Consider the following 16,082-nt stretch of genomic DNA (forward strand, 5'->3'; position numbering starts at 1 on the left):
AAAAAAAAAACCCTAACAACAAAAAAAAAAAAAAAAAAAAAAAAAAAAAAAAAAAAAAAAAAAAAAGGCAGCAGTCAAAATGATGAAACTTCAACTTGGATTTTGAAGCACTGACTTGATGGGCTTTCTTGGATAGAATTGACCCTATAAGCTTAAGATCAAGAGCCAAAGACCCTAGTGGGAAGTTGTGCTCAATTTGTCGGGCCTTGAGATCATCTCTGGCTAAATCAGCATCAGCCTTATGGGAGGCCAGTCAGGTAGGAAGGGACTCTCCCCAAAATTTGATTTCTTTTTTTTTCTTTTAAAGATGACCAGTAAGGGGATCTTAACCCTTGACTTGGTGTTGTCAGCACCATGCTCTCTGAAGTGAGCTAACCGGCCATCCCTATATAGGGATCTGAACCCCTGGCCTTGGTGTTATCAGCACTGCACTCTCCCAAGTGAGCCATGGTCCGGCCCTCAAAATTTGATTTCTTAAGGCCACATACTAGAGGAGGTCTCACAGTCAAATAATTCACATTCCTTGGAAACAGAGAACAGGTATCAATTGTGTCCACTGAAGGGGGACACTGTCCAGGAGTACCCCGGACATTTTTTGTAATTTCTGTGTTGCTTCTGCAACTGAAAAATATGAAAAATAGAACAATGACAGACAAGGAAATGACAGAAAAACGACTATCTGACCTAAAGATATAAGGCTTGTAAGAAGTTAACTAAGAAAGCAGAAAAAACAGACAAAAAAAGATGAACAGTAATACTGTTTGGAATGTAATATTCTGAAGGCAAGTATAGCAGAGAAAAACACAAATTATTTTAAGTAAAGCAAGAAAAGACTATAGCAACAAAAGTTATGTTTGGAAAGAGCCAATTGGAAGAAAAACAAACATATGTTAAGATATGTTAACCTAACACAAAGGTAAGATGGAATAAGAATCTAGAGTTATCTGAAAGCTGAAAAGAGCTGAATGAGAGCTAGTGTCATGAAGTTTGCTGTTTAACTGCCTTTGTGTGAGTAAACACTTCAGAACTTTGAACTTAGGAAATTCCAACTTGTCTTGCACCAGGTTGCACGAACTCCATAGAGTGGGAATCTATTCCGACAAGTCACTTTAAAACAAAAACAGAAACAAAAACACTTTAATATTTTTCATTTCTATTAATGATACACTTAAAAATGCAATGCTGCTAAAATCCATCAAAGTAAAATGCACTGAATGAAAATTAAACTTACTCAGAAGTGGGTTCAGAAGTTGAGGTACTTTCGGAAACTGAAATAAAAAGAAGAGTTTTACATTTAAAACAGTATATATGAAAAGTGGTACTACTGATTTACTATTTAAGAGCCCATGCTGTGGCTGCTCGAAAATACTGGAATAAAACTCAGAAACTCAAAGTATCACACTTTTATATACATACCATTCTCTATTATAACTTGGCAAGTATGAGTTTTACGTTGACTTAAGTGTTTAGCCATACGATCTAAGCCAGAAGAATCACTTAGGAAATCACATTTAAGGCACACTAGAGTAATGCCCCTAGGAAAAAAAGAAGACAGTAAGAAAGAGATGGCTTTTATCTTTTATGGAAATCCATATACAAGTTCATAATTATTTTTCCATGTAATAACTCTTGATTTGCATTTCATGTGCCATGACCATCAATTCACAATTTTGTTATATAAATCTGACATATTTAAAATGGTTCTCTAGAAAAGGCATAGACATGTCTAAATTATGCTAACATTTAATGCTTTATAAATTGTTTCCTCTTAACTTGTTTCTAAAAGCTAGGCATCAAGAGACCTAAAGCCCAATCTTCGCTCCACTAACAATCTGTGTAACTTGTGCAAATCACAATCTTTCCATGCCTTTGCCTCTCTGCAAAGCAAGAATGTAAAGTTCATTCATCCAAATATATAAATATACATTTGCTGAGGACCTTCCTTACACGCACTATACTACTAGGTATTGTGGATACAACAGTGAACAAAAAAAGGTATAATCTGTGGAGCCTATAATCTAGTGTCTTATTTAAGTGAAGATAAAATTAGAAAAAAAATGCAAGGGTTTTTAAAAATATATCATGTAATTATTGCTATTATTATCAGTTTATTAACAAAGCATAAATATACTTTCAAAGTTTATCAGATACTTTAAACTTAAATATTTCATCTGTATAGGAATAAAAACCAGTAGTATACCTTAGACTGAGTTCTCCCCTGCGGCTCTACTCTTAACAGCCTGTTGTGTATTTACATCTTGCTGTCACTCCCGCACATCAAAAATTACCTTCGTAAAACTGAACTGTGCTTTCCTCCTGAAAACTGGTCTCTCTTATGATGCCATTTCCTTGATACTGAGGCTCAAAACTGTAGTTATCTCTGACTCTCTTCTTTAAAACATTCAACATTTTGAACATTTTATAATATTAACAATTTATTGAACACTAATTCTGTGGCAGGCTGAGGATTTTAGACATATAATCTGATCTAAATCTTATAACAACCCAAAGAGGTGGGTGCTATAATTATCACTTTTTTTTTTTTTATAGAGGACAGGGTTAGGTTTGGTAACCTTCCAAGGCCATGACCATATTTGACATTGAACCCTTTGATTCCAGAGCCCATGTTCTTAAACATGACATGATACCATCTCACCAACTTAACCTTGGTCATTATTAAATCAGCCTTAATCACCACAATAGCCTTAACCAGTCTATGTGCCTCATGCAGCTACCACTCACCTCGTATATCCTTCCAAATTGATTTTCCTTCAGTACCCTTGATTCTACTCAAAATATCAATGATTTTTCCAATGTCCTCCAAATTAAAATTAAGTCAAAATGCCCTGGCTTTTAAGGATTTCACAATCTGGATCTAAGCTCAAAACTATTTCCCTAGACTTTGATCTTAATACTATGTTAAATGAACTGCATGCTCCATCCAAACTGTACTACTAGTAATTCATTAACTCAGAAGAATGTGTATGCTTTCTACTCTTTCCTTTCTGCACTTTTATTCACCCTATTTCTTCCAACTAGAATGACCTTGTGCTTCTTCTTCTAAGTAGAAACCCTTTTCCCCTTTGAAATCAGTACTGTCATTGCACTTACTACAAAGCTCCTTGTATTACCATAGTTATTTATGTGCACACCTTGAAGGTTAGTACCAAGCCTTCTTCCTCACTGTCATTTGTATAGGACCTGCTACATTGTGTTATACATGACAGGTGCACAATAAATAGCTAAGGAATGAACATTTCATTTTAACAAAATAGTAATTACAAAAAGTGGTGTTCTATAGAATTATAAATATGCTAAGTCCCATACACAAATATTGACCAATTTCCTATTTAGAGTTGAGATTCACCCAAGTTGAGAAAAAAACATCTCAGACTTCTAAAATCACACAGTTAATTTAAAAACCAAGTACACAACTGAGCTTGACAAGAATGAAGTAAATTAAAGGCTCATTTTTAGAATAAGTAAATCCTTTTACATTCTTATAAAAAATTTTCAGTAAAGGTAATACCTAATATAGTTTACTCTTTTCTAATCCCTTGAATTCAGTAATTTTTATTTTTAATAGAACGTTGTTAATCCTTACGTTTACCAACAATGTCAATTTTATAACTCTCCCTAATTACTTACTTAAAAACACTTCATCACTATGAGCAAACAAATATACCTTTATTTTGATAAATTTGTTTCAGTAATGTTTTTAAAATAGCATTAACATAATTTAAGAATGGAATCAAACTTTCCTCTGCTTATGAGCTGTTGGTCCAACATCACCCACATATGTCGTTTCCAAAATATACATTAATTTACTCAACAAATATTTACCAAGTGCTTACTATATGCCAGGCACTATGCAATGCCTGGCAAATGTCTGACAACATGAGCAAAATAATTAAACAAGGAAGATGAAGTCAAAAGGAATCAGAAGAACGTAAAAAAAAAAAAAATATATGCTTAGTAGATTCTGAGCTAATTGTGTGTGATACAACCAAAGTTAATTATCTATGCCTTTAGAAATGTAAATCAATTCTTTCTGTACAGTAAACAAGTAGTGCACTTTAATTCAAAAAGAAAAAAATTAAGAATTACAAAGGCTATACATGAAGGTACTTCAAAAAGTTTATAAAAAGATTCATCTTATCTTTTAATTCTATTTTTCCATGAACTTTCTGAAGTACTTTTGTATACTGATTTCAAGTATTACAGTGTTTTAATAAACTTACTTCTATTCAAATATTGTTGGAGAGCCTTATTTTTGTTATTTTATAATGCAAATACATGAAGGTTTCATCTAATGCCTGACACCACTGAAACAAAGTTTAGCCAGAGCTGATAGGCTATCCTCCCCGCACTTTGGCCTAAGAATATGATGAACAGAGCACTATCATGTCCAGCAATAGTCAATGATTTTCAAACTAGGCATCCCAACATCAGGTATAAAAAGTTACTATAATTTTTCAGTAGAGAAAATGGAAGAAGATCAACTAGTTACCTAAGAGCTCCTGATTGCTTCTTAAAAATACAAAACCGTTTACTTGGATGGTTGCTATGAGAGCTGGAAAGACAAGAGACAAAAAATATTTTATTATACAATAAATCATATTATTTTTATGACATTTCCAGCCTATGCTGAATTTCTTAGTTTTTTTTTTTTTTTTTTTTTTAAAGATGACCGGTAAGGGGGTCTTAACCCTTGACTTGGTGTTGTCAGCACCACGCTCACCCAGTGAGCTAACCGGCCATCCCTATATGGGATCCGAACCCGTGGCCTTGGTGTTATCAGCACCATACTCTCCCGAGTGAGCCACAGGCCGGCCCCAGAATTTCTTAGTTTTGAATAAAAGATCATGATCTAAATAATACAATTCTGTTGGTCATTGCCATGGTCTGAATGTGTTCCACCCCAAATTCACATATTAAAATCCTGACCCCCAATGTGATGGTACTAGGAAGTGTGGCCTTTGGGGGATGATTAGGTCATGAGGGTGGAGTCCTCATGAATGGGATTAGTGCCCTTACTTTTTCAATAGTATTTTATTGTGTATATATCTTAGTGCCCTCATAAAACAGACCCCAAGGAGCTAGCTTGCCCCTTCCACCATGTGAGAATACAGTGAGAAGGTGCTGACTATGTATATCCAGATATCAAATCTGCTGGCACACTTTGATTGTGAACTTCTCATCCTCCAGAACTATGAGAAATAAATTTGTTATATATAAGCTACCCAATCTATGCTATATTGTTATAGAACTTGGAACAAACTAAGATAGTCATCTCTCTATTTAAGATTTTTATCTTACATTTCATTTTACCTGTATATATATATTTTTTTCTTTCTTTCTTTCTTTTTATTTTAACTTCTCAATATACATTGTAGTTGATTTTCATGTCCCTTTACCAGTTCCTCTTTCCCTGCTCCCTCTCTCCCCTCCCCTCCCACTACATCATATCTGTTCACTTGTCTTAACAAGTTCAAGGAATTCTTCTGATTGCTGTTGTCTTCTTCCCCACTACCCTTTATTTGTTTGTATATTTATTTATTTATTTTTAGCTCCCACAAATAAGTGAGAACATGTGGTATTTCTCTCTCTGTGCTTGACTTGTTTCACTTAATATAATTTTCTCTAGGTCCATCCACATTGCTGCGAATGATAGTATTTCATTCTTTTTTTTATAGCAGAGTAATATTCCATTGTGTAGAAATAACACAGTTTCCTTATCCACTCATCTGATGATGGTCATTTGGACTGGTTCCAACTCTTGGCTATTGTAAACAGTGCTGCAATAAACATGGGAGTACATTACCTGTATATTTTCTAATGACACAATTTTCTGAGAATATTCTCAGATGATCAGTACCTCACCATAATAAAACAAATATTCAGAGTTAAAAATGCAAAGAACATCCAATTAAAATTTTCAGCTATTAAAAGTAAACACCATTTAAAAGATATTTGCTAATAATGCATTTTTCTATAACAGAAATTGTTATGAATAGTAATTATTTATTACTTTCTAATCTTAATATGTCTGGGAGGGGGGGATAATCTGAGTTATCCTGGAAGTAAATGCTACTTGAGCTAAATGCCATTGCTTAACATCAATATAATGAAGCATTTAAAGAGTACTTTGCAATTACTAGGAAAAAGTTTAAAGAAAACAAATGAAAGGAAGCAGAGCTCATGAGTTAATACAATGCTTCTCCTAGTCACAGAATAAAAAACCATTAACCAAACTTTGCAGCCAATGGTAATAGGTTTTATACCCCATTTTAAACTGATAAGGAAAGCTTTCCCGTGTCAGAAATCCAGGCAGGATTAGCCAGGATCTGCCTAGCACAGTACTACCATGAGTATGCTCCATGGACCAGCAGCATCGGCATCACCTGGGAGCTTATTAGAAATACAACATCTCAGGCCTTACTATAAATCTATTGAATTAATCTCTGGCAGTGGGGCCCAGAAACCAGTTTTAACAAGTTTCCCTACTGATTCTTACATAAGCTAAAGTTTGAGAAGCACTAGCCCTATCTTGCACTGACAAACCCAAACTAGTCAACACACTGGGTTAACAGTTACCCTCAGACAGAAAGAAACCATCACCACCATACTATATACATATGGGAAAAGAAAGATTCTGGCTAGCTATAATCCAAAGAAAATATCCTCAGAATAGGTGCCATGGTGAATACAAAGAACTCCTCTCTCAAGGAGATAACACAGACACATATGAGGCAGAACAGCTGAATATTACAGAACTCAAAGAAATGAATGATCCAAGTGGCCGTGATGATCAGATACTTCACAGAAGGTGAACTGAGAGGAAAGGAAAGGGTCATTCCAGGGAATAATCAATAATAAGGAAAAGCCACTTTAAATATTGAATATGGAGAAAGTATACACTGGTGAAGATTAATAAGTTTGGTGGCCTGTCTTTTGGCAACAGAGTTGGCATGGGCTGGTAATAAAGGTACTCAACCTCTGAGAAAATAAAGTTTCTGCATGTACAGAGCTCAAGCTTATTACAAAAAGTGCACGCCAGGTAAGAGTGACGGTGCACCATTCAGGGGGTGGTACCTGAGACAATGAGGGAAGCAAGGTGCCATCAAAGGTGGGGAAAAGCAAAGGGACTTATAAGCCCTTAGAAGAGTAGAAGTGGTAGCTTTCAGTTCTATATGAGGCTAACAATGAGTAAAAGCTCAATGTGTGTGGTGACAGTGCAAGGTTGGGTCTCACTGAAAATGAGAAAAAGGTTATGAAGGGAGCCTGGGGCCAACTGAGAATGTTTGGGGATAGAACAGGGTTGGAGGTCCTGCAAGACAACTGGGGAACCTATGGAAAATGATAGAGGGAAGAACAGGATGACATGCAGGTTTAAGAAATGCCAAAAATAAATTAGGGGCAGAATTAGAGCCCTGTTAGGGCAGTCCTGTGTTTGGCACAGAATAAGAGATCAGCATTGCCCCCAGCAATGTACTGAGGGAAAGGCTGGCTGGGTCCTGGTTTAGAGCAACTGGGGTATGGGGGCAGAACCACTGTAGTAACAGGGAGGCAAAGTGGTAAATCATTTAAGGTTGTCTCTCAGGAAGCCATGGCATATGGTGGCAGAATAAAAGAACTCCATGGCCTTCAGAAACTTGGGACAGTGAATTATTTCTGGCTGGTGCTTAACGTTTATGCAAATGATGCCCTGAAACAGACTGAGCTTAAAGAGTATTGGGGTGAAAGTAATTTGAATCCTAGATAGACAATAATGTTTGACTTGTTTTTGTTCATTATAGATGCCAGTGAGTCAAAGGTGAAAATACCAAATACTTAGACATGAAGAATTGGATCTCAGGAAAACTCAGCATTAAAGTTGGAGGATTTGCAATTGAAAGGTAAAAAATAAACCTCTGAAAGTGGTTAAGGTATCAAGAAAGGGATCATAAAGGGGCAAGAAGAATTGAAGGAAGAAAAGGTAATTACACAGAGGAGTAGCCAAAAAAGAAGAAAAATGGTGGTAACAGTTTAACAGAAGTTGAGGAGAAGAGTTTCAAAAGTGAGTGACCAAAACTGTCAAATATTCTAAAGAAATCACAGAGGAGTAAGAATGAAAAATAGTGAGTTTATTTAGTGATTTGGATATAATTAATACCCCTTAAGGAACAAGTTTAGCTGTAGGTAGGGGTGATACTCAAATTACAAAGAGTAAAAAAAAAAAAAAAATGACTGCTCTTTACAAATGTTGATGGTAAAAAGGAAGACAAGAAACTATGCACGGTAAAGGCAAATTGCCCTCATCCTAAAAAAAATAACTGAAAATATTTGCAGGCAGAAGAATGTGGCAGAAAGAAAGGAAACAAAGGTTCAAAATAAGGTTGCAGAGGAAATGCAGGAGATGAGGAGCACGGTTAACTTTGAAAAAGCTGGATATGTCTGTTTTCTGAGATTAATGTCTGGATGAAGAAAAAAATTGCAATAAGAAAAAGTTAATCTTGGAAAAAACAAAAGGATGACCTCTGAGTAATTAGTAGGCAAAGTTAACATCTGAGAGACTAGAATAAAATCTTGAGGGTACTGAAAAAGTTTTAAACAGATGTTGTACATAAAAACAAAGAGGCATTTTTAAAAAGACAGGACCAAATTAAAGTTAAGGATCATAAATTTAGAGCTTGAATCAAGCTCAGTTTGGTAATCTAGAACTGAGCATAAAGAAAGATCAAAAACGATAGGATAACACTAGGGTTACGAGCTTGGATTCCTGTACCGGCTAGCTGCCAAAAAAAAAAAAAAAAAAAAAAAAAGAGATTCAAAGACAGCAAGGATAAGCATAGCTGAAGATTCTAGGACAAAAGTAGGATTCTAGGACAAACATAAAGCAGCATTCAAAACAGATGACCTTGAAGGTGAGGTGGACTACAAAATTGTATTGTCATTGCTGGACTGGAAGTAATAGGGTAAAAATCATTATTGCATATGATGAGATAAAATGGCACTGTGGTAAGAAAGGGGATACAAGTGACAGGTGGATGTGAAGTGCTAGCACTAAAGAAGTGAAGGTACCACGAGATTAGGTTGATCACCAAGGGGGAAAAAACCCTGTGAGTCAGGTGCTGAAGCCTTCAAAAAATGTGGGTAGCTGACTATGACCAGAAAGTAACATAGAGGTTTTATATGATCTGCAAGAAAACCATTTTTATTGGTTATACCTTATTTCTAACTGAAAATAAACAGAACTATCTCAGTTTGAATAATCAACTTATCATATGTATATCTGAACACTTTTTGGCTATTTAAAAAAAAATCCATCCTGAGGGAATAAAGTAAGCCCCTACTAAGAGGTCCAAATCAAAGTAATGTAGGCTCTGAAGTCTTTCCCTAGTATAGAGTACATAGTAGGTGTTCAAATAATGTAAGTTGAATTGATATATAAAAAGGAATTTCAACAGTAAGTTCAACAATAAAAAGGATATTCCAGTAGCATCATGACTGGAATATCCCTAGTCTGTCATTTCATATTTTATTGAATGAATACAAAGACAGATGGCTAAAAAGAAGAATGTACAGACAGATAAATGGGGCTGGGAGGGTGAGAGGAAGGGAGGGGAGAGAGAGAGAGAGAGAAATAAAAAAATAATGTTCTTAAGATGATTAAAAACTTGGAGCCTCTCAGTGTCCGCTCTGAAGAGGATAACACTCATGTGGTTACATGTATTTATTTTATAAGTATATTGAAAACATTAAAAATCTTATGTTTAAAAATAACCACTTTTTGAAACACTTAAAAAAAATCCCATAGAAAAACAAATTTCCATAACAAACCCATTCTAATGTCACTAGTCTCACTGTTCTTACAATTTTTGTTCCAGTAATTTCATGAGTCACTATGCTGAAAAATAGTACAAGGAACATCCTAGAAGTTCCCTATTGCTAGACTCTTTTAGCTCTTTAATGAGACAAACTTGCTTCTAATAGGACAACTTTGTTTTCTAAAAACTAACTTCCTGAATGGCAATTTTGATTGGCAGTTTACATGCTTACCTCATCATATGATTTACAAAGGCTTTGTTACAATTAGTGTTGTACTTGCAAAAATTACAGTGGATAAATACGGAAAAGTGGCTTGCAAAATCTTTTATTTTGGAATGACACTCAATGCACTTGTGAATTCCCCGATGACACCTTCAGAAGATAGAAAAAATGATAAAAATTATTTTAAGACAAAATAATGCATTGCAAAACAAAAATAATCAGGGAAATCTTATAAACATTTTATTAATTGAAGCCGAGACGTTTAAATTAATATCTTTAAATAGAGACATAATTTGAAAATGTGCTTTGAAACAAGCTAAAATAAGTATTAAAAATCTAACAACAGTTATGTTTCCCTGAAATGAAAAGGATCAAATTAACCAGTACAACTATCACAAAATAAAAGCTCAAAATACAAGCTTAGTTTAAAAAATGAAAATTATAGAACACAGTAATTCAAGTTCTTCTCAGCAGTTATAAAAAGTAACATTTTATCATTTCTTTGGCCTTTATGGTATAAAGTGATTATCATGTAAATGTGCAAGAGGGTTCTGTGATATGGAAAATTATATTAAAATAAACTTTCAGTGTTTAAGATTAAATTAGTATTGTATATCAGGAATAAAAGATATTACCTTAAGTTCTTCAAAGCCATGCTGATTTTACTTTTTCTATTGCGTTGTCTCTTTTGCTTATAAGAGGGTTTTGCTCTGTTTTTAGATGTACCTCTACTTGGCTTACTTGTATTAGGTTTACTTGCAACGGATACACTCTCCTGAGACACACGTGCCTTACATTTACTTGCAGAAGACTTTGTGAAATTTTTAGCAGTTGTATTTCTTGAATTTGGAGGTGAGACCTGAAGAGAAGTGCCTGGAGAACAACTGGAAGGTGAAGATGATGATGGTGATTGAAGAGATCCAAGTGAAGCTCGAATAGTGACCTATAAAAACAAAGGCAATATATATTTTTAGAAAATTAATCATCATATTAGTATTAAAAATGTCACTGCAAGACCTCACATCTATGGTCAATCAATTTTTGACAAGGGTGCCAAAATAATTCAATGGAGGAAAGAATAGCCTTATCAGCAAACGGTGCTGGAAAAACTGATATCCAGATACAAAAGAATGAATTTGACCTCTACCTCATACTATAAACAAAAATTAACTTGAATAGAAGACCAAGTTTTAAGAGCTACAACTATAAAACTCTTTGAAGAAAATATAGGAGTAAATCTTCGTGACCATGGATTAGACAATGGTTTCTTAAATATGACACGAAAAGCACAAGAAACCAAAGAAAAAAATAAGATAGTCATTTCTTCAAAGAAGATATATGAATGGCCAATGAGCATATGAAGAGATGCTCAACAGTCATTAGGGAAATGCAAATCAAATCCCCAAATGAGATGTCACTTCACACCAACAAGAATAGCTACAATAAAAAGACAGATAATATGGGTTGGCCGGTTAGGTCAGTTGGTTAGCTAAGCGCAGCCTTGTAACACCAGGGTCAAAGGTTTGGTTCCCTATACTGGCCTGCCAACAACTACAACAACAACAACAACAACAACAACAAAAGACAGATAATAATAAGTATTGGCAAGGATGTAGAGAAATGAGAATCCTCATACATTGCTAGTGGGAATGTACAATGCTGCAGTCACTTTGGAAAATAGTTTTGCAGCTTCTCAAAATATTAAAGAATTACCATATTGACTAGCAATTCCACTCCTAGGTATATACCCAAGAGAACTGCAAACATATGTCCACACAAACACTTGTACATACATTATTATAGCAGCATTATTTATCATAGTCCAAAAGAGGAAACAACCCAAATGCCTACCCAACTGATGAATGGATATATAAAATGTGGAATATCCATACAAGAGAATATTATTCAGCCATCAAAAGAAATTAAATACTGAAACATGCAACAACATAGATGAACTTAGGAAACATTATGCTAAGTGAAGGAAACCAGTCCCCCCAAATCACAAATTGTATGATTCCATTTATATGAAAAGTCCAGAGTAGAAAAATCCACAGAGACCAAAAGTAGATCAAAGTTTGCATGGGACTGATAGAGGGGAAATAGGATGTGACTGCTAAAGGGTACAAGGTTTCTTATGGGGGTGATGAAAATGTCTAAAATTGATTGTGGTGATGTTTGTACAACTGCAAAAATGCTAAAAGCCATGCAATCGTACACTTTAAATGGGAGAATTATACGGTTAATGAATTATATCTCAATAAAGCTGTTAAAAAAATCACTACGTTACAAAAAGTTAAAAACCATTTTTTGGAAATAGCAAGTATAAACTACAATCAGATAAGTCTTCCATTTATTCTAAATGGTAATTATTAATTAAATAAAATTTACCTTGACGATTTATTTACTGTTATATTGTAGTTTTATATTGATAGCAGTTATATGTTAACACATATATTAATGAATAATTAGGAGTTAGTGCAAATTATATGAATATCAAAAGAGCACATTCCATGGCTATTTTAACGCTTTGATATAACTAAAAAGGCTTCACAAATATAGAGGTTAGGTTAAAATTTAAATCTTAAAGCCTGAAATAATAACTCCAGAAAGGCCTGCATTACCCTTTGGTTACTGTAAAACAGACATCCACTAAATGTGATCTCTTTCTGGGGACTCACTGTGCAGGATTTCTGCTTCCAAAGGTTATGGTGGAGGTTACATCAATCATATCAATACAGCATGAAGATTTTAATAATGCTCTGAATTTCTTTATCAGGAACTAATATAAAATTTATCACTTAGTATTTGGAAAAAGAAAATATTCAATTATATCCATTGGTTAATAATGGAAAACAGTCACCTACTAACATTCTCTATAATTATTTGACTAAACTCCCCCAATGAACTTGAGGAACAGCCTATATGAAGACCTATGAAATAACACGTGGTTTGGTATCATATGAAAGCAATGGACTAGGAGTCAAAAGACCTGAAGTTAAATTTCAGTAGTATCTCCTCCTAGACATATGACATTGAGTAAGGAATTTATCCTCTCTAAGCCGCCTCATTTATAATATGGGGATAATACCTGCCTTGCCTACCTTATTGGATCACTACATGAATTAAATAATAGAATATATGAGAAAGTACACTGAAAGCTTAATTTTAAAGTGCTACAAGACACTTAGTATCATTGTTATTAAAATATTGTCACTACTATTGCTATATTTTTAGTAAGGGAAGGTATGACAAAGGACTGCACTGCTTACATTAGTATTCTGCATGTCTAGTCCTAACGTGGAATGAGTGGATTGTAGGGAAGGACACTAGATAGTTATTCTCACTCAAGATGTTCAGAGCATTGATTTACATTATTTTAGGAAATTCAAATAGCAGACACACTCACATTCAAATGTATGTACTTAAAGACAAATATAAATGTTTGGGGATTATTCTGCTTTGGATTTACCTATCCTTCTAATGGAGCAAATATGTAAAAGCTCACTTTATAGTCGTAAAAAGAAGTCAGAGAAAACACAGGCATATAAGGCAAACAGGGAAAATGAAATTTGTAGTCAGATGTGTGCCTGCTCACTAAAAACAGCAATGCTATCTAGGAGCAGAACTTGCTTCTCTGAGAACAGATTCAATAATACCAACTTCAACAAACCTATGTCATTCAAGGTACTATGACAGATGCTGGGGACACAAAGATAAATTAAACATGATTCCTGATCTCAAACACCTTATAGTCTAGCAACTGAAAATGTATACACTGCCAACTGGAATAGCTCAAAATCAGCATATTGAAACAACCCCTTGACTCAGTCTGTACTCAATCTAGCTGCACTTGATACAAAGGAATACCACTCTAACAAAGTACATGTCAATCAACTCAAAACACAATGGTTAGATTTTCGTTTTAAGCATAAAAGTGATGAAAACTAAAATTAAGGTTTTAATAACAATCAGAAGTCAATTTTTAATATTACATTCAATAAATAACCAAGCAGGAGTTTATTTCTATTATCATTCATACAAAATGTTAAAATTCAACATATTTAAAACTCACTTTTGTTCCAGGAGGCAATCCTTCTAGCTCTTTAGGCTTTATAAATGTACGATGCTGCATACTGTGATCCACTTTCTCTTTGAAGGTCAAAAATTGTAGTCTGCATTTTGTACAACGATGAATTCCTTTATTCTGTTCACAGAAAATATTATAATTGATATTAGAAATAATAACTTCTACCACCACAAATCCTGGGACTGGAAATTGCTCTTGTTTCTAATATTGAAATAATTTTAAAACCAGTATTTTACCATCTCCCACTATAGATAGCAAAATATTATTTCATTTTTAAAAAGCACTCACTGCATTAGAATTTTAGTTTTAAAAGTACTTATTACCATATAAGCATCCAATATAAAAATTATATCAATTAGGTTCTAATGGGAAAAGTCCTACATCAATTATAGTGTGAAAGCTCTTTTAAGTATAAATTTGAAGTATAAACTATTCAAACACATTATACTGTAAAAATAAGTTATATTTTTATCCTTGCAAACAGTAAATTCTTTTAAAGTTTTGCTATTTCCATTTGTTTCACAAGTTGGTAAAATACATTAAACTTTCTAAAAACAGATCTAACCAGACACTGCCAAGAAAGTTATGCTACAGGGCCGGCCCGTGGCTCACTCGGGAGAGTGCGGTGCTGATAGCACCAAGGCCCCGGGTTCGGATCCCATATAGGGATGGCTGGTTGGCTCGCTGGCTGAGCGTGGTGCTGACAACATCAAGTCAAGGGTTAAGATCCCCTTACCGGTCATCTTTAAAAAAAAAAAAGAAAAGAAAGTTATGCTACAGAAATCGTTGTATGAAGCAGTGCTGTCCAATAGAACTTTCTGCAATGATGATCATGTTCTATAGCTGCAATGTCCAAGATGGTATCCAGTAGCCATATGTGGTTACCGAGACCTCGAAATATGGCAAGTGCAACTGAGAAGATGATTTTCTCATTTTATTTAATTTTAATTAGTTTAAATTTAAATAGACACGTGAAGCTACTGGCTATGATATTGGACAGCATAGGTATAGAAGCATAAATGAAAACTGATCCCTCCTCAAACCTAGTCCTATTATTATTTTACCAACGGAAAATAGGACCCGAGAGAAATTTAAGTTGCTTTCCCATAGCTGGGTAGTGTCTTCTCTACTATATATTATCAATTGAAATCTTCATGTATATGCTCTCATTAATTTAAAAAAATTATATTTATATATAAATTTGGAACAACATACAAATACTAAAGAATGTTTTCTCTAAAGCTGAAGCTTCACCAGCACATTATTATTTCCACATAAAACATAATCATTTACCCGGAAGGGAGTGCCAGCCCCCATGGCCCGACCCACTGAGCTGAGGTGAGCCCAGGAGACCTGCATGGTGCTGGGGTCTTCTACAGCCACAGATTCTGGAACAGGTCCCAAGGTGTTTAACATAACCACCACCACACCTACTGTCAAGCAAAGACAATTTACCACCACAGTAGCAGTCAAGGCCACTCCACAGCTAACCTCAGTGTAACAGAAGAAGCAAACCCTCTACCAAATGACCAAATGTCAACGAAAAAATACTAGGTCTACAAATAAACAAGAAGAAATGACACCACCGAAAAAATATAGTAATGATCAAATGTCAGACTCCACGGAACAGGGAATCCTTGAAATGTCTGAAAAAGAATTTCAAGCAATGATCTTAAGAAAACTTGAAGAAATAAAAGAAGACTGAATTAGAGAACACAATGAAACAGGAAAAAATATCCAGATTATGAAGGAGGAAATCTACAAAGAGATTAATACCTTAAAAAATAGTGCAGCAGAACTTCTAGAAATGACTCACTCAATGAAATAAAAAACACAACTGAGAGCTTGAGCAGCAGGGTAGAGCAAGCAGAAGAAAGAATTTCAGATCTTGAAGATGGTCTTTTTGAAATAACTCAGGCAGACAAGAAAAAAGGAAAAAAGAATTTAAAATAATGAGGAAAAT

At 34.5% G+C, this 16,082-nt stretch overlaps 1 protein-coding gene across 1 annotated transcript in view; it reads right to left on the reverse strand.

Moving 5' to 3' along the window:
* Positions 1 to 857: 857 nt before the first annotated feature.
* The window catches only part of ZNF280C (zinc finger protein 280C), a 48,236-nt gene continuing 33,011 nt past the window's right edge, over positions 858 to 16,082 (reverse strand). Inside the window, exons 12-18 of the mRNA XM_008576783.1 lie at positions 14,105 to 14,236; positions 10,668 to 10,975; positions 10,042 to 10,182; positions 4,511 to 4,573; positions 1,417 to 1,535; positions 1,232 to 1,268; positions 858 to 1,107 (exon numbers count right to left, since the gene is read on the reverse strand). Coding sequence (XP_008575005.1) covers positions 1,092 to 1,107; positions 1,232 to 1,268; positions 1,417 to 1,535; positions 4,511 to 4,573; positions 10,042 to 10,182; positions 10,668 to 10,975; positions 14,105 to 14,236 — 816 coding nt within the window. The 3' untranslated portion in view covers positions 858 to 1,091. The remainder of the gene's footprint in view (positions 1,108 to 1,231; positions 1,269 to 1,416; positions 1,536 to 4,510; positions 4,574 to 10,041; positions 10,183 to 10,667; positions 10,976 to 14,104; positions 14,237 to 16,082) is intronic.

The sequence above is a fragment of the Galeopterus variegatus genome, unplaced genomic scaffold, assembly GCF_000696425.1.
Source record: "Galeopterus variegatus unplaced genomic scaffold, G_variegatus-3.0.2 Scaffold1401, whole genome shotgun sequence".
Taxonomy (NCBI): Eukaryota; Metazoa; Chordata; class Mammalia; order Dermoptera; family Cynocephalidae; genus Galeopterus; species Galeopterus variegatus.